General features: G+C 38.2%; 3 protein-coding genes across 6 annotated transcripts; all 3 read left to right on the forward strand.

The window, feature by feature from the left end:
• The first annotated feature begins 73 nt into the window (after positions 1–73).
• On the forward strand, positions 74–3240 carry tusc2b (tumor suppressor 2, mitochondrial calcium regulator b). 3 transcript variants are annotated; one of them, XM_074677388.1, is made up of 4 exons: positions 74–254; positions 1145–1354; positions 1917–2037; positions 2126–3240. In XM_074677388.1, the coding sequence occupies exons 2-4, from the start codon at positions 1206–1208 to the stop codon at positions 2189–2191; spliced, it is 336 nt and encodes a 111-aa protein (XP_074533489.1). In that variant the 5' UTR covers positions 74–254; positions 1145–1205; the 3' UTR covers positions 2192–3240. The 3 variants fall into 3 exon arrangements, with proteins under 3 accessions (XP_074533489.1, XP_074533412.1, XP_074533324.1); XM_074677311.1 differs by having other exon boundaries at positions 75–269; positions 1107–1354; positions 2126–3237; XM_074677223.1 differs by having other exon boundaries at positions 76–254; positions 1107–1354; positions 2126–3233.
• Positions 3241–7024: 3784 nt separating this feature from the next.
• Positions 7025–13730, forward strand: hyal2b (hyaluronidase 2b). Its single transcript, XM_074677328.1, has 4 exons — positions 7025–7424; positions 8029–8999; positions 9285–9374; positions 9463–13730. Exons 2-4 carry the CDS (start codon positions 8055–8057, stop codon positions 9841–9843), a joined length of 1416 nt encoding a protein of 471 aa, XP_074533429.1. The 5' UTR covers positions 7025–7424; positions 8029–8054; the 3' UTR covers positions 9844–13730.
• A 1130-nt stretch (positions 13731–14860) lies between these two features.
• abhd14a (abhydrolase domain containing 14A) lies at positions 14861–18193 on the forward strand. Of its 2 annotated transcripts, none has more exons than XM_074676770.1 (5): positions 14861–15241; positions 15709–15991; positions 16148–16263; positions 16656–16891; positions 17307–18192. In XM_074676770.1, the coding sequence occupies exons 2-5, from the start codon at positions 15729–15731 to the stop codon at positions 17487–17489; spliced, it is 798 nt and encodes a 265-aa protein (XP_074532871.1). In that variant the 5' UTR covers positions 14861–15241; positions 15709–15728; the 3' UTR covers positions 17490–18192. The 2 variants fall into 2 exon arrangements, with proteins under 2 accessions (XP_074532871.1, XP_074532880.1); XM_074676779.1 differs by lacking the exon at positions 14861–15241 and adding an exon at positions 15325–15530 and having other exon boundaries at positions 17307–18193.
• Positions 18194–18330: the final 137 nt, after the last annotated feature.

Consider the following 18330-nt stretch of genomic DNA (forward strand, 5'->3'; position numbering starts at 1 on the left):
AGTGTCTGTTTGGACAAGTGTTGTAGCTCCACACTTCTCCCATGTGATGGCGCTAGTGTACCAAAACCTCTTTTATCAGTCGGTTGCCGACAGCCTGAAGAAGATCAACGTTTGTTAGCACCGCTAGCATTAACAGCCAACGTAGCTGTGCGTATTTTGAGGTCTCTGCTTGCAGCAACTATACTTACCAACCTGACATTAAAAAATTATCAAAGAATATTTCAAAGCTGCGAACCCACCAAAACCAAATTTAGGTATGTGCTGGACAAGTAAGTTTGACGCGATAAATAACAGTTATCAGGCCAGCTAATGTTAGCTTTGTGTATGGTCGGTAAACGCTGGAAACATGTTGACCTGGCTAATGCTAGTGACAGAGTGCTAACTGTCTGCCTATGATAATGCTATAATCAGGACATTAAGTGACATAACCGCCGTTTTGTCCAACCAAAGTAAGACCAACTTCTTGGTCGTTTTGTCGGTCAAAGCTTGCAAGCTAAGTTAGCTGCTCCTACAGAGAACTACAGCTACCGAAATTTCCAGACTCAGGGCAGGGGTGACACATTATTCAGCATTTTCTCAAACTGGACTGCCCATTAAATCTGGTCTTATAAAAAGCTACACACAAGAGCAGTCATATGTACGACCTTGCCAGACTGTGCGCGAATTTATGGTTTAAGTGATCTGATTGCATTACTATTTAACTGACCTCCTGTACTCTATAACGTTGTAATTATCCAATGAGCGAAATTATGACAAACCTGAACCCAAGTTCGTACTCTGCCCTCTATTTTGTCTTCGATGATAGTCATAAAATTAAGGTACTCTTTCTGATAAGATTTGCAGAACGTCGACTGTAAAGTTTTGGAAAAAACTGTACAAGTAGATGTAAAGGCATTGTACATTTTATTGTTTTTTTTCTGTAAACTATTGTTTATTCAGTCAAAACGATGAACACAGGATCGTTATTAACGCGTCTTCTGTCCTCTTTTCTTTCTTACCTAGAACAGGATCTTTGTGTAGTATTTTCAAAAAATGTATTTGTCTTGAGGGTTTACATACTGAGTAAATTGACCAAACTCCACTCTTTAATGTGTTACTTTTCACAGGTTTCGTAGTCCTGACATCATTTTTCAATCTGGCACAGTATCACTGTAGGAACCACTGGCAGTCCTAGGACAGAAGAAAATAATGCGCTGCAGCTGAAGATGGGTGGGAGCGGCTCCAAATCCAAAGGATATTGGCCTTTTTCTGGCTCAGGTAGTACCGAAGACCCAACCAAAGATGGAAATGAGCAAACATTGGCGAGAGTCCGAAGTTTCGTGGGGGCAACACCTTTTGTGTTCACCAGACGAAGGTAAATGTGGCCAGAGCAGCATTTGACCTCCTGCATATTTCTGTAAGGTGTGATAGGTTTGTCACATAGGGAATATTTATTCTTTATTGTATGCTGCATGTGGTTAAAGTATAGAAACTTTTGACCTTCACATCCTCTTTGCATAGCCAGAAAAAGACGGTCTGCAGTTGTAACCCATACTCAGCCGACCTCCACAGTTGTATCTTCTTTATTTTCCAAAAACTAATATGAAAGGTCATTTGACAAGTGTTTTGAACTATTATATGCTGTTTAGGTTGAAATATGGCCTGTAACGCAAATGCCCACATACTCATAGGCTGGGCTCACCTTAAAAACTACCCTTTTTGGTGTCTACACATTTCTTTTGCTTAACACCATTTAAATAATGTGGAAAAAGACCTGAATATTTATTTTTGAAAGATTCATGTGGAATCTTTTGCGCATTTTTCTGTAAACATCCAGTTCTTTGAGCATTTACTCAAGGTTAGACTGGTGTATATACATATACATACAGATATTCATGTATAGGTATAAATAAATAACCTGGTTCACTTTCCTGCAGCTCTATGTATTTTGATGAAGACGGTGACTTGGCCCATGAATTCTATGAAGAGACAATTGTGACAAAAAATGGACGTAAGAGAGCCAAGCTGAAGAAGATTCAAAAGAATCTCACGCCTCAGGTGAGGAGATCCAGCATGACTTTAGTAAGCATCAGTTACCTCTCTATATTCTCGTCCTCTTAATTTTGATCTTCTTATTTTCTTTTAGGGAATTATAAAGTTGGACCACCCTTGCATCCATGTAGATTTCCCAGTTGTCCTCTGTGAAGCCTGATGAAGTCTGAGGAGTGTCTTGGACTTGTCACAGTGTCAGCTCCGTCCAGTGGTTTCCCCCACAGCTGGAAGCCTGAACCACCTTTTAAAATAACATGATCTCTTGATGTATTTGATGCCCTTATGTGGACAGGCTGATGCAATGTGTGCTGAGCCTCTGCATGTGATCTGTTTTTGGCTTGTGTGCAGTTTGACACAGAATAGGTCACCAGTGGAGATCTAGAAGGGTGCAAAGTTGGCAAAACCTCCCCAGTTTACAGACATTGGTTTGTATGCATGTAAGTGTGAGCGCGTGTGCAGACATGGGATAGAGATGGCAGAGTCCTCTGATTTTTCTTTTCGCTGCAGAATGTTTTACAGGATGATTACTCAAACTTGACAGGATGAGAAGACAGCGACCAGTTCTGGTTTCACGTTCATACCAAGAGCTGGGAAGTTTAAGTGCACACTTTAGTTTTTCAACACCGTGACTTGCTTTATTATGCATGGGACAGGATCTGCTTATCCGTAATAGCCTAAGGAGTTGACAATCAGTGACTCACAAGTTCTGATGTGGATTCATGTCATATTTTCAATGTGATGGACTGACTTCAGTGACCTCAGAGCCACACGTGTACACAGCAACAGTGAGTCTAGTAAGAGATCCTGTTGTTTCCTTTGCTGCTTCAGCATACTCTGTTTCACTTTTAATTTATTATGACTGTTTTTTAATTACAGTTTTGAAATGCTGAACTGTGTCATGTTGCTGATTTGTGTTGTTATTGCATAACAGTTTGTATGCATGATTAAGTGCATATATACCACAAATTTTCACAATGGAGGGAGAAAAAATGTCCAACACTTATTACCAAATACCTTTAATTTTGAAGGTGAGGGTGCTTAACCAGACAACAGTGGGTAAAAGTTGTGGATCAATCATTTCATGGTTCAGTGAGCTTAAGGCACCTTCAGGAGTAAAACAATGGTTGTATGACCATCTGATTCCAATTTAAAAGAAAAAAGAATTTTAACTAAAGGTTTACCTGGAGCATTTCATTCACCCTTTTATATTTTTATGGCTCTTCAATGTGAAAAAATGTGAAAAAATGAGCTTTAACCATTAATGTCCAGGACATTTGATCTATATGGTGGGAAATGTATGCAGATACTATATTAGTGGCTTTAGAGGGATTGGGTTGTTCTAAATCCTGGCTCAGACCACATTTTCGCTGATTAAGTCTTATACACAGGAAAACATTCATTTTTTACGTAGTGGCTGAAATACTTAAACATGCTTTTTGTGGTTTAATATGAAGGAGTTTATAGGAGGAAATCTCTTTACCTCTGTGTAAAATGTGGCCTGTCAGGACTTTAAAAACTGTTATTTGGAAAGCTCTAATTGCCATTCATGAAATATTCCAATTAGGACAGAGGATTCTGCTCATTTTTGACAAGGTTGTTAAACACTAAGATGAACTGACAGGATCTGTTCACCCGTGTAATGGTAATAATACGTCTGGCCTCCACCTGTGATGAAATGAACCACCTGCATAGGAAATTGCAAAGGCGACCCGTTATTGGAAATGATGTGTATGTGTATGTGTATGTGTATCCACTAATGAGGGATAGATGAAGTTAAGGATGGACTGAATGCCATCAGTGCAGCCTCCCTGGGAAAGGCTTTTGTGCAAAGCTATCCGATATTGTTCTCCTTGGAGGGTGAAGAGGGCTGTGCCAAAATCCGCTCTACTTTATTGCTTCCATGAAATGATTTTGCTCAACGCATTTTTTTTTTAAAGCTCTTTCACCTCTGGGCAAGTACCTTTTTTCAGCTGAGTCTGCAGAAGACATGGCCCTTAAACTACTTTTAGCTGTTTGCTTTTACAAAGCTATGCAGGTGATAGCATGTTTAATGCTATGAGAGCGAAAGAGAAAACACAATTCAACAAACCACTGGCCAGGCATTGTGTTTTGCTGTCTGGAATTTTTCACTGGAACCATTACCATGTTTTACCGTGTCATTAAAAATACTTGGGGAATTCTTCTACATTACACACAGCTGCATGTGGTGGCTGGCCTTTGACATGGGAAACAGTAACAAGGAAATCAAGAATAACTTAGGATAAGACAGCTGAATTATCCTTTTACTTTTCTCAAGCTCTCTCATTGGGTTTACTTCCTCTTGAAGTACAAACAGTGATTATTCCAGAAGTTTTGTCTCACAAGTAACTTAACTCAGTCTAACACAGAGCAACCACCTAACTCCATTTTATAGAGTGACCTTCTGATGCAAACAGAATCACTCAGATATTGACATCACAGCAAGTATCTATATGGATGGATGTTTATTTCTTTTATCCCACAACAGATAAAGAACATTGTGACCTTAAAACACTGTCCACATCTGATTAATCTTTAGCTTATTATAGCTGTGTTGACATCTATCCTTAAGTTAAAACATGCCACTATCACATACTTATCTTAAAGATTACACAACAGAGCAGCTGATGTGACCGTAACTATGACAGTAAAACAGTTAGGGGAATATTGCTCTTAGTGGTCATGGCTATCTTTCCTGTCCCTATTGCTATGAGGGGAGAATATCACATGGTTCAATGCTTAGTCCTCAAATTGTGGCATCAATTAGTGAAGAAAGTTTTTCTGAATCCAAAAGACTGACCTTAAACTTTAAAAAAGTAGTAACCCATCACATTATAAAGCTTTGGTGAATTCTTTCAGGCCAAGACCTGAAAAAGAGATTTGGGGGTGGGGGAGGCTTTTCTTGGGCAATAATATATTACAAAACCAATCTATACATTCATTTTGAACTGTATTTTTTGTGCAGCTAAGTGCAAGCTATTCATGATCCTTAGCAATAGGTAGCAGTAATTCCCTTGATGCCAGCCACTCAATAGTATAAAAGACCCACAAAAAATGTTTTTATGTACTAAAAATACAGCTACAACCACACCTATATAAGATATGAATTTTCGTCTATCAAGGACGAAACCCTCAATGTGTTTTGAGCAGTGACTTGTTGGCTTACTGTGAAATGCTTTACTATTTCAGCATCACAACTGCTCCAGATTTTCATAAAAGAAAATTGAGATGTTGAAAAGTTTCCTCGATAAGTTGAGGCTTGTCATCAAGGGGTGAATGTGTCCTGGAGCCAGGACCAGTTGAGAACCACTGCTATATATTATTGATATATAAGTACTCAAACCCACATTTTGCTTTTTTTATTTATCACTGCTGTAACTCGGTGCTGTTGCTTTCTCAATTCCATGATCTGATCTGATAAACCTGGTAAAACAATTTAGTAGAACTAGTTAGTATTATTGCTAAAACTTTAAAAGGTAACTGTTCATAAGATTGGAAGTCATATGATGACCAAAATTTGACCTTCTCTGAACAAGCATGCAGAAATTATTTTCAGAGTGCCAAATCTTCATAATAGATTCTAAAGCCTTTTCAGCACATCTTATGCTGTGTGTGTTTTGTCCAAGTAAGCTTTGTTCTACATCAGAGGATCATGAGGAAGGCATGTGTATCTGAAATCTTGGTTCAGCTGTGAGTTGGTTTTAATGTATTAGCTTTGCATTTGTGTTTTAGAATTCCTGAGTTCTAGTTTTAAAATGAAAACCTTGACAATATTTTTGTAATTTATTTGCCATGTCTCTAACATTCAATCATTAGACTCCTAACATAATAGATTGGATGTGTATCAATTGGATCTGTCAAAGACATAAAGCCAGAGTGGATTTGCTTCAGACAGCTCTCGTTGTAAAGGGGACAAGGTTAAATCCCACAGTGAGGTTGCTCATGTGTGTAAGACTGAGCTCAGACAGAGGTGGGGCTTACTGGATATTTAAAAAGCAGTCAGCAGTGGACCACAAACTTGAATGGAAAACTGCCTTTTCTCCTTCAAATATGACAGTAAAGCAGATTCAATAGCATGTTTCCATCAGGATCAGCTTGATTGAGCTACTTTCATCTGGGGATTAAAGACAAAAAAGGTAGCTGGTAAGTGATATGATTTGAACATGCCTTGCAACAACAGATGTCATGCACATTTTGTTTCTCAGAATATAATTTACTTTCACCAATCCTTCTGATGTTTAAATTTTGATTACTCCGAGAGAAATGTAGCTTGGGTGTGTTTTAAACGTCCAGAGTTTTTTTTCAAAGGCAAAATGCTCTTAAGTCAACAACTAAGTGTAACATGACTGACCACACTCTCACTCAATTCTAAAATGAAGGACTTCCAAGTTTGAACATTTTTAAAGCAAGCTCAAGATCTACCTTTTAAGTCTGGCTTTTACCTTAATTTTAATAAATTTTACTTGTCTACCTAGTTAAAATTTAATATATTTTAGTCATATAATTTTAATCTAAGTTTGTTGTGTTTTCATTTAGTTATTCAATCATCTTATTAATATCTTAAAATTTTGGTGCATCTCATTCTCTTTCACTGTCTTAAAATTTAGTTTTTTTTAGTAACGAATTTATTTCTTTTAATTTAGTTGTTTACGTTTCTTATCCAGAGTGTCAACATCTCAGTCTACATGTAGTGTTTCCCAATATCAATTCCTTAGTTAATCAGTACCGTTATTATTATGTATACGGATGAGGGGTTGTGACTGTTTCGTTACAGTATTCCGTTTTAACAGTCTGCACCCCACTCCCCCAAGTTTTGAGTTTAGTTTTAATTGTGTAACTATGTCCCTATTTCTTTAAAATAAAGGCACCAGGCTCTTGCCTTTACACATCCATTCGACTGTCTTCTCGGTGTCCACCCGGAAGTGAATATTTTGTTAGCTTGACGTCACATAGCAGTATTTGAGGAACAGACCACTCTGGAGTGAAAGGGTTATCGGCACAGGAACACGAAATTTCATTAGTTATGGGGGATTAGGTTAGCTCCATAGTTAACTGTAAAATCAAAAGTAACTTTAATTTAGAATCCTTTTCTATATTTATGAAAATTGCTGGACAAAACAAATGACTTGCTTCGTATATTTTGAACCCCCCTACCCAGGAGCTCAACACTCAGAGCTGTTGTTGCCCAACGTTTCCTCCCGTCATCACTTCTCATGTGGTGGTTCGTGTTAGCTTTAGCTGACAAATTCTGTTAATCATCGACATGGACTGAGAACTATGACTGTGACTTCTCACATGGCAGGGCGCTGGAAAAGTAATTTAGTTGACGGTAGTACGAGTGGAAGAAGACCGTTCGGCCAGCTCCATCGGAACAGGTCAGTTGGAAGATGAAACGTTAGCTAATATTGAACGCCTTTTGGTTTCAATAAAACTTTTTTTTTTTTTTATATATAAAACTTAGTATCATGAACGAAATAAAATTAAAACTGACAGAGTGTAAAAATCTGTATTTTATGTATTTTCATTGAATCATTGTTTATAAGCTTCCAAGCAATACATTAAGTTTCCCAAGCTGATTTCGGAAGTTAAAGTAGACCGCCATAACCACATTTAGTAAACCGTGTCCCAGTCATCTGATTACTCAGTGTGCGTGCTTTATTTTTCATCCAGTTGGTCGTTTTTAAAAGGTTCACCCAAACGTACTCTATCTATGACGTCACGAAATCAGGAAAGATCATATACTTTGTTTTGGGAAAACAGCCACATCTTAAGAAGTTGTTTTCAGACATGCGAACATTACGTATAACACATATTTCAGCCACACAATTAAAATATTTACTCTCTGTCATTTTTCTCTGAATAACAGTTGTCCATTAAGACTGAAAGTGTTCACTTCCCTTGTCAGCTATGGAAACATGATGAAATATTTGTTTGAACTTATTTTTGCTGATTGTTACATAATTCATTTTTGTGTTACAGTAAAAAAGGGGAGTTGAGCAGTAACCATGAAGGATCCATTTTGCCCTTTCATCTCTGGCAAAATGCCTCTGTTGCTCCTTTCTCTGTTGGCTTCATGGACAGTCTTGTGTTCAGCAGATGTAAAGCAGACAAGATGGCCATTATATTCCCAGAAGCCAGTTCTCCTTGTTTGGAATGCCCCAACACAGGATTGTCTCCCACGACATGGTGTAACTTTGTCCTTGGACCAGTTTGACATTGTAGCATCCCCCAATGAAGGCTTTGTCCGGCAGAACCTAACAATCTTCTATAAGGAGCGCCTTGGGTTGTATCCATATTATGAGCGTGGTGGCAGACCAGTAAACGGGGGTCTCCCACAGCTTGCCAGCCTTACTCAGCACTACGAGAAGATGCCTGAAGGTGTTAAAAAATATATCAGAGAGCCAGAGGCAAAAGGTTTGGCTGTTATTGACTGGGAGGAATGGAGACCATTGTGGATCCGAAATTGGGATACTAAAGATATCTATCGAAATAAATCTCGTATGCTGGTGGCCGAAAAGAATCCACAGTGGACCCCTGAACAAGTGGGAAAAGTAGCACAGCAGGAGTTTGAGCTGTCTGCGCGCAAATTCATGCTGGAGACCCTGAGACATGCCAAGAACCTGAGGCCAAATCAGCTTTGGGGCTTCTACCTGTTTCCAGATTGTTACAACCATGACTACAGGGGTGGCTTGAAGAACTACACTGGACGCTGCCCTGCTGTGGAGATTGCACGCAACGATCAACTTAACTGGTTGTGGATGGAGTGTACAGCCCTCTTTCCATCAATCTACATGGGATCTGTGCTAAGCTCCACACATCATGGGCGTCTCTTTGTCCGAAACAGGGTGAAGGAGGCAATGCGTCTGGCATCTGTTGGCGATGGGTTGGCACGCCCTGTTTTTGTTTACACCCGCCCTACTTACATCAGTCTAATGACCTTTCTATCTGAGGTAAGATGACTTAAGTGTCATTTGATTAAATGCAGAAAGCGTCAACAGATATCTTTTTTATCATTTTTATTTAGGGGTACCAGTGAATGAAATCAGCAACATGCAATAATGTTTCTGCAATTGCACTACTTGTACTGCACTGACAGAGTTAAAGAGAAACAGATTTTAAACATGATATGGTGAAAGTCTTTTTGTGTGGTACAAATTTGTAAAAGTGTTGCTTTTTAACATTATAGTTTCATCACTTTAAAGTAGAATACTGAAAAGTTTGTGTAAATGTTGCAGATGGATCTGGTCTCCACCATCGGTGAGAGTGTTGCACTTGGTGCTGCAGGTGTAGTCTTCTGGGGGGACACATACTACGGCAGCAGCAATGTAAGAGTCCCACCCTCTCTTTTTAGCCATTGCCCTGTTGTCTATTTTTTGTTAGTTTTGGTTAACATCACTTTTTTTGTCGCCGTAGGCCAACTGCAAGAGCATTAATGGATATCTCCAGGGACTGCTGGGCCGGTACCTGCTTAATGTGTCTACAGCTGCAGAACAGTGCAGTCAGGAGATGTGTAAATCTCATGGCCGCTGTTTACGCAGAATACCAGACAGTGATGTGTACCTACATCTCAGCCCCTCAACACACAGCATCATCAGTCAGCATGGCCAGCTGAAGGTTTCAGGCAGTCCTGGCCGTGCCGAGCTGAATATTTTTCGCACACACTTCCAGTGCCAGTGCTACAGTGGGTACAGAGGTGAGACCTGTTCAGAGGGGCAGAATAGAGGCTCTTCTGTCTTAGGCACCTGGCCTCTCTGCTTTTTACTCCCACTTGGACTTTTCGCTCTGCTACACTGAGGAAATTGAAAATATTCAGCCCATCTGCCAGCCCTGAGCAGGGCAGTCCAGATTTTTTAACGTGAAGGTGGTGAGTTTCTTTGCACTACTGATCATTCAGAGCAACAGTCAGTCTGTCCATTTCCCTGCAAGTCAGGAGATTTTTTATCCCAGCCAAATGACAAGCTGCATCAGCAGAGCTCCAATCTCAGGACCTCTTATTTGGGCTTGTTTTCATCTTTTAAAATTGAACTTCTCTCTTTTTTTTTGTATCAAGTTTGCACGTATAATAACTTTATTTTGAAGGCCTCTGTCAGGTCCCATGCTGACCCTGACCTCCAGGTGATGAGGTCTTGTAGCAGTTCACTTTTTCTTAACATTTATTTCTTGTGGACAATGCAATGCAAACAAGATATAAGAAAGCAAAAATAGTAGAAAGGTACATTTGATAACTTGACAGATTGTGACAAACAACTTATAAACAAAGAAGAAACCTACAGGGACTCTGCACCTGCATATTACTATCATTGTTTATTAAAGGGGCCTTTCTCACACCTGATCATCCCAACTCACTCCCCATCATTGAGTGAGCGCTGTCTGATGCCGTGCATCTGTAGTCACCAGATCCAAGATTGGGCCAATGGCTGAATGGTAATGGCATGCTACAACATATGCTGATAATTCAGTGGCATGTGGCCTGGCCAAATACTTGCCACCAGAGAGCTAGCAGCATGTGCTAGTTCTATCATTGTCATCAGTTTTATAATACAACAAGACATTTTTGACTTTATTGAAATCCCAGTTGAATGCACATTTCTCTGTGTCTTAAAAGATGGTATGGTTCGGTTCCATCACAACAAAGAAGTAATCTAGCTGTAGCCAGTGGCTAATCTGTTAGCCAGTCAAAATTAAATCTGAAGCAACAGTAACAAGCTCCCACATCATAGCAGCCTGATCCTTGCTGGAACCTGGAGGCATGTTAAGCAATGTGAGAATGTGTTTTATGTCCTATCAAGGGCTCCTCACATTCTTCTGGCCCCCTAGTGACGTATTGCTGAACCACCAGCATATGCCATTGCTCTATTGTTCTATAGTGTAGCATACCATTGGCCTCTTTTTGATCTGGCTCACTCCTCACAGCTGAATGAAGCACGGCGTAGGGTTTAGATACAGCTGCAAGCATTTCGGATGAACACCCCTCACTACAAGAAATTTCCAGTTATCATGTTTTTCTTGTTAATACACTGTTATACACAGTGTACATGACAACCGTTGAGCAGACTCTTAAAAATCACTCCACAGATGACACAACACTCCTGACCTTTTTTAATTTTTTTTGTTCATTAACTGCTTATTATTTTCAAGTGCCTGTAAATACAAAACATATAGGAATCAAATTAAAAGCTGTTGCAGTTTTACAGCTAGAATTTGCTGAATTACGTTCTGAATATAAAGGACTGCAAAAACTGGAATCCTAGCACATCTCATTGAATTATTTATTACCCAGTTGGCAGATTTTTTATACTCTTAACAACCATTCAGTCATCATTATTGTCTTAAAAATTCTTAAACTAAAACTTTTCTCTGAACAGGTCTTGTTAAATGAGCTTATATTGAGTATAAGACTTTTTTTTTTTTTTTACTGAAAGACAAAAACACAGACTCAGCTTCCATTTGAGTTGTGTATAGATTTTTTTTATATATATATCTGTGATACTTGTCATCTATTTAATTGAAGCAATTTTAAAACTTCTGGTGTTGAGGCACCATTCTATGACTGAACACAAACTGTTGTGCCAGTGTTATGCTAGTTTTAGTTAGTCCACAGATTAACAGACTGGCTGCTGAAGGGAACAACCCATCCCCTCTACAGTTTCTACAGCTAGAGATAGAAACCTGGAACCCAATACAGGGGGTCCTCCACAGGAGTATGCAAAAAGTGGGTTTGTGTAGAGGTAGTTCGAGAAAGGTCCCAGGTGTTAAGTGCTTTTCAGACAGCCTCTTGAAAAACTCAAATGGTTTATTAATCTGGGAGGTGGACACATAGAGTCTCCAATAGCTTCCATTATCCTTTTTCTTTAGAACACGGCAGACCTGCCTGCTTTGGATCCTAGTTGTGCCTTAACCGAATTACTAAGTGCTTTTTGTATATGGTGCCATTGTTTACAGTTAATGATTAGAGAGATTTTCATCTCAGCCCCCTCCTAGGCAGAGGGCTTTTTATTGATAGTAACATTAAATGCCTTCCAGTTTGATTTTATTAACCATTGAAGTGTATATGAGAAAATGTAGATAGAGCTGTAGTGCTGTTTTCAAAGAAACATGGATACAACTGTGAAACAGAATATATGATCAAAAACGTCATAAAACCATTAACATGACTCTGAATTTTAGCCATATATATCAGCTGTTATCAAGTCTGACCAGTGGGTCAATTGGTACTTGCACCTTAACTGTAACACAACATGTTGTCGTTATGTAAGTCATGTCAAGTAAGTTGAGATGAAATGATCAAAGCCAACTTAAATATGCTTTAAATATAAACATTGTATTTTTTCTTATTCAGTTGCAAATGAGATGTCAAAATTTCTTTACAGAAATGTCATAATATTTTTCTTATGGATGCAACATTTTTTATAACTGAGTTAAGGGATCTTTTCGGAAAATATTATATGAAAAATTGAAATCCAAAACATATATACCATCATCACAAAATATAACCCATCCATCAGCTTCAGAACCCCAGTATTAGTCTTTCACAATACTCACGTTAAATAATGTAGAAGTTCATTTAACTTTATTGTACAGCAGTTTGTTCCTTCCATGTCATTGCATTTATAATAAGTTTCTGTCATTTCATTTCAGTTTTAATGTATATCCTAGACAGGTGCTAGCTGAGCAGTTTCATATTTATAAAGTAGGTACTGTGTTTGTTGTATACAGCTTTGCTAATACAAGTAGTTAGCAACCTGATATCTGTTAGGGTACCAGTATGTCTGTGTTTAATTGTGCTGTTATTTACACTTTACAATGGAAAATCGCAAACATTTTCATTTATTTTGTAAACCTTGTCTACTTTTGGCACTTTACCTTCTTTTTGGTTGAGATGAATCTGGCTTGAGTTCATTTTGACACTTCAAAGGAGTGAAATTGTGGTCTTTTGCTGGTACAGAGGCTTTGTTGTGAATTGTCAGTGCATTTCAGTACGATGCAGTGTTTTGACTTAATTTTTCATTCGATGTGTCACGCCAGAGAGACGTTCCACTGTGAATTTTGTCTAGATAAAATGAATGTCTGAATGTGGTTATCTTTTCCATACTCTCCAGCTCAGTCCAGTCTGAAGATAAGATTTTATTTTTCATGATCTCCTAGTAGAAACGCCTGGATGACAGAATGATAAATGTCACTCATTAGATATTAATGCATTTTTTGCGGTTTCAACACATGCCAAAAACTTTCAGAGAAAATTCTTTATTGTTTACATATTCAGTTTTCTTATTGGGCAGTGATTTTTTTTTATTACTTAAACGATCACATACATGTTGATTCAAGACTTTATTAACCCTGTTAAGTAAGAGAAATAATCTTTCTATTTATCAATCAAAGACCTTAAACTATGAATTTGTGATTTTTATCTTGCATAATCTTTTAAATTTGCTTTAGTAGCACTCCATTATATTTTTAAACAGCCTTGATGTTGGTAAGGTAATGCTTTACCTTGATTTACATGTCTTGTTCTGCCTTAATGTAATGATGTTGCTTTAAACCAAATTTGCAAAAGGGTTCTTTTATTTCAAATAATTGTATAATCATCTTTTACAAAAGATATGTCCTTATTTGATTTTTTTTCATTTCTGTGTCCCCTCTTTTGTCCTGGGGACTGTAGCCTGCAGAAATTCCATACATGAAGGGAAAGTTTTACTATTTGTGCAAAAATATTAAAAGTATTTGGAAAAACTTGATCTGTGAAGTCCTGTATCTGTATACAATGTTCTGACACCTTACTCTACATCTTTAAAACTTACAAAGAAAAAGTCAATACCACAAAAAGAGAGAGAAAGAGCAGCCAAATAAACAAAAATATGGTGCATGAAAATGTGTGCAAATGAAATCAGTGTATTATCCAGCTTTACATCACATTTACCTCCACTAGATTTGAAGGGAAGTGGAAGATCAAAGGTCAGAGGACATGTTACATTGTTGGAGCAGTGACTCAGTCAGGTGCAGCAAGGTGCGGGTATGGCACTTCAGGCTGAGAAACAACTTAAGTCATAAACTTCTTGATGACTTAGTATTTAACTATACACTTAGAGTGAATGTAGCTTTTCAACTGCAAAGCCTTCTGTTTCTTGATATTCTGATGCTAACAGTGGCAGTAAACTGGTTATTCTTCAAGTCATGCTTTTTAAAATCCAGAAAGCATTCTGGTTATGTAAAAGGACACTGCCCACATCTTTATACGCTATAATGCATAAATCGAACAATACATCAATTTATACAAATCTTTGGAGGTATAAAGCAAATACTGCAAACGTTTTTCACATGAGAAATGTCCTGATTAAAGCCACTTTTAGCACTTGACACAGCCACAAGTTAAGTCAGGTCAAGGTTTGAACATTTGAAGAACTGACTTAAGTGCTGTATAAGTTTAGCATTGGTTTGTCAAAAAAAAGAAATAAATAAAAAGAATGATAGAAAAAAAAAATTAAGTTATCAAAGCAGCCGGCGGTTTTTCCCAAGATTCAGCAGCTCTTACTTTTTTTCTAGTAAGATGTAATTCACAAAAAGCAAATTTAGGTGAGCTTTTCTTTTTAACAATACGATTATAAAATCATCCGTTCAGGATTTAGTTTGATTTTATCGACTTTTATGTCAAAATTATTCAAGTCAAAATACTGAATTTAAATGGTTATCTGTTAACTATTACTGATGTGTTCTGCAGTACTCATAGATTGTACAGTCACGTCTTTATTTTCTTAGTGCTTCAGCAGGAAGTGACGATTTGTTTCTCAAAGTTGTTGTGTGCAGCCTCCAATTGGGTTCGACTAAAAACAAACGATGTGGACCCTATGTGGGGACCGCGGTTGATGAGTGTGGGAGAGACGTTCATTTAAAAAAATCTTCATACTTTACGGCTGTATCTGGCCATAACTACTACGTAGTTTAGTTGCTTCTTAAAATATAATAAAGGGTCGATAAAAATGGATTTTTTCCTGTCACTATGAAATGCACCACAGCTTGCGTCAGGCTTACAGTTAATATCTGTCAGATAAAAAAACGGCAGCCACAGCGGACGTCTAGACGAAGCCTTCAAGAAACTCTTATTACCAGCTGCTAGAAAACAGGGAGAAATGGCGATTAATCAGCGGGTTTCGTCCTTCTGTCTGTGAGCGTGTGCAGCATTGTCTCCTCTGTGTTGGTATGCGTCCCATTACATCCCCTCTGCATCTTGTCACCCACAGAGTCCCATTGTACTGAGAGTCAACGCTAGCTAAAAGAGGGGTGTAACGCTTAGCTAATGTTAGCTTTTGTGGCAGATTCTCGGTTAAACTATATTAAAGAATTTTCTGTTTTCTTACAACTATCCTGTGCATGTTTCTTCCTTCATGCAGGATTAACTTTACTTTGAGGATTATAATGTCGGGCTGTTTCTCTGTACACCTCTCATCGTTACAGTGAATCGTCTGATATCACAGCACATTAACTGTGTAATGCTACACTTAATGTTAACATGTTTCATTGCAAATTGAACTCAGCGAGTGGTTTTGAAGAATACACTGTTTGCGAAACAAGTCTTTGTTTGTTTTGTTGTTGTTTTTTCCATAAAAACATTGAGTATAGTCCATGTGATGTTATCAAAAATAATACACTTTCTATCATTTCTAGATTTGTTCCATCGAGAAGAAATGAATTTCTTTCGTAATCGCCTTGTCGTTTTGGGTCTGGTGTTGTTGGCCACAATACTACTGTACCTGCTGCTACCATCAATCCGCCAGGGCAGCATGGAGCCGTCTCTGGAGGCTCAAAGAATAGGGCTGATGTCCACTGCACCTCCAGCAGTTTCAACCACTAATGTATCTATCCGCACCGGACAACTACCTGGAGACCCTCCACTGTTCTTCAGAGAAGCCTTACCTGTTGATGGAGCTGGGCGACAGATATTGCCAAGGTGAGCTGGTACAAGGCAGCATACTTACAACATATCTATTTGTAAAATTTTTAAGCACTAAACATTAATCCATGGAAATGAAAATGCCAGATACCTGTTGTGCAAGAACCCTGGAGTTTAGAAGATAGCATAAAACAAATCTTTTTCTTTTGACAGATTGCAAGTGGTCCTTCTTCATGGCCAGGCCTTCACATCCAAAACCTGGGAAGAACTTGGCACAATGGCGCTTCTGGCAACTAATGGATATCAGGCCTTAGCAATGGATCTACCAGGTAGGCATTTAAACTGTGTTATGCACCAACATTGTTCAATCATTATATATAGCATAATATTTGAAAATGACCGCAATGCAATTTATTAAGAGGTAATGACTAAACAAGGCACACTTGATGCTAGCTTCCTACACACAACCTACAAACCCCCAAATCGAGAGTATTGGCAGATCAAATAGCATATCTGGGTTTACTTGTTTCATTTGTTTTGTCGCGACACCCAAGGTAATTACACACCTAACAAGATAAACAACTTTTGTCTGGTTGCAACACAATTCATCTGTTACTCAAGCAGCACATTAGTTACATGGAAGTTGTTGCTCTCACAGCACGTCCAGTCAAAATAAGTGTAAAGAGATTTATTTAAGCCCATATTTTTCTTGTTCCTGGAGGTTATGGAAAGTCACCAGACTCTGAGGCTTTGAAGACCGACCAGAATCGTGTAGACCTCCTTTCTCGGTTCATGGAGTCCTTGGGTGTAAGAGCAGCTGTGCTTCTGAGCCCTTCCATGAGTGGACGCTACTCCATTCCCTTCCTCATTAAGAACAATGCTCAGCTGCATGGCTTTATCCCTATAGCACCAGTCAGTACCCGAAGTTACTCTCCCCAGCAGTACCAGAGTATTCAGGTTAGTGTCTTGGGGTGTTTTTTTCATGTTTGGAATCTGCTCGTTATTTCTTTTTATGTCTTTGGTTATGATTTTAAAACCGAATTACTCATTTATCAAAATATAAAAAAATCTGTATGGTCTATGGTCAAGAGGTATGGTTGTTTTTGAAAATCAGCTAAGGTGGTGTTTGTTGCAATAATGAATCTTTGCTGTCTGGGATTTTTCACTTTTCTGTCCCCACTGACAGTGTTTAATGTTTTTTAACTTTTTTTTTTTTTTTTTTAAACTTGCATACAAAAGTGAATAAAATCCATATCTATGCCTTGCATTTTGTTATTAAAAGAGTGTGTCTACCCCCACTGAGCTGCTTGCTGATGTTAAACTGTGTATTTGTGAGCTGTCTCAGTCTTCTCCCTCCTGTTTTCTTTTCTAGACTCCCACTCTGATTGTCTTTGGAGCTCTGGACACAAACCTGGGTGCCCAGTCCCACAAGAACCTCATACAACTTCCACAACACTCTGTGCTCAAGTTAGAAGGAGCCCGTCATGCCTGCTACATGGACAAACCCAGAGAATTTCACCAAGGATTGATCAACTTCCTCAGCCAATTGAAGTGAGATGTATCACTGAGGAAAAAAAGGGTTGGAGACGATTACATGAAAAAGAAGAAAAAATGTTGGATCACTACCTGTACCAAGTGTTGATCCATTTAAAGCTCTCAGTTTCAGTGGTATTTTCTTAACATCACTTGAAGCAAAGTATACCAACAGTAGGGAAGGTTTGTAATACATGGAAAGGGCATGTCAAAACGTGACAATTAATGTTACAGCTTTTCTGATGTTTTATTATTCTGGTGTTTATTATTTAAGTTTCACATTCTGTCCCTAAAAATGATAGCACTACTCTGGCTTAGCTTGTTTGAAAAGTAGTTTAAAACTTGTATAGTGGTAGAGTTTTGTTTCGCGTGCTTCATGTCTGTCTTTGCATGTAAGAACATGGAATGTGTCTGCTTTACTGTTGCCATTTTTTTGGTGACATGTCGGTCACTGTAAATATGAAAATGTAACAGGTGTCTGTGTTTAAATAGCTTCTGTTCCATTCCCATCTGACAAACAGGATTTTATATTAAGATCTATTTCCATTCAGGCTTGATAGAAAATACATGCGGTACTAAACAAGAGCAAGCAGAGTGACAAACATGTACAACTGACACCATGTACAATAACTTGAAAGACCCACCTGTATGTATATAATGAAGGTAAAATGATAAATAATATATTTGCAATAAGTTTGGACAATCATGAAGGGAACAAACTTAAAAGATGAGATATGCATAGCTTAAATAAAAACAAATTGTCTATATTTTTGGGGTTTCAGTTGAGATTTTATCGTCCTGTCCATTTTGGTCAGGATTTAGACATGTTTTATTTAAAATGATTTCCCTTTTCTCTTTTTTGT

This window comes from Halichoeres trimaculatus, unplaced genomic scaffold (genome assembly GCF_033239565.1).
Source record: "Halichoeres trimaculatus isolate MK-OKI-2021-1 unplaced genomic scaffold, fHalTri1.1 fHalTri1_scaffold_1, whole genome shotgun sequence".
Taxonomy (NCBI): domain Eukaryota; kingdom Metazoa; phylum Chordata; class Actinopteri; order Labriformes; family Labridae; genus Halichoeres; species Halichoeres trimaculatus.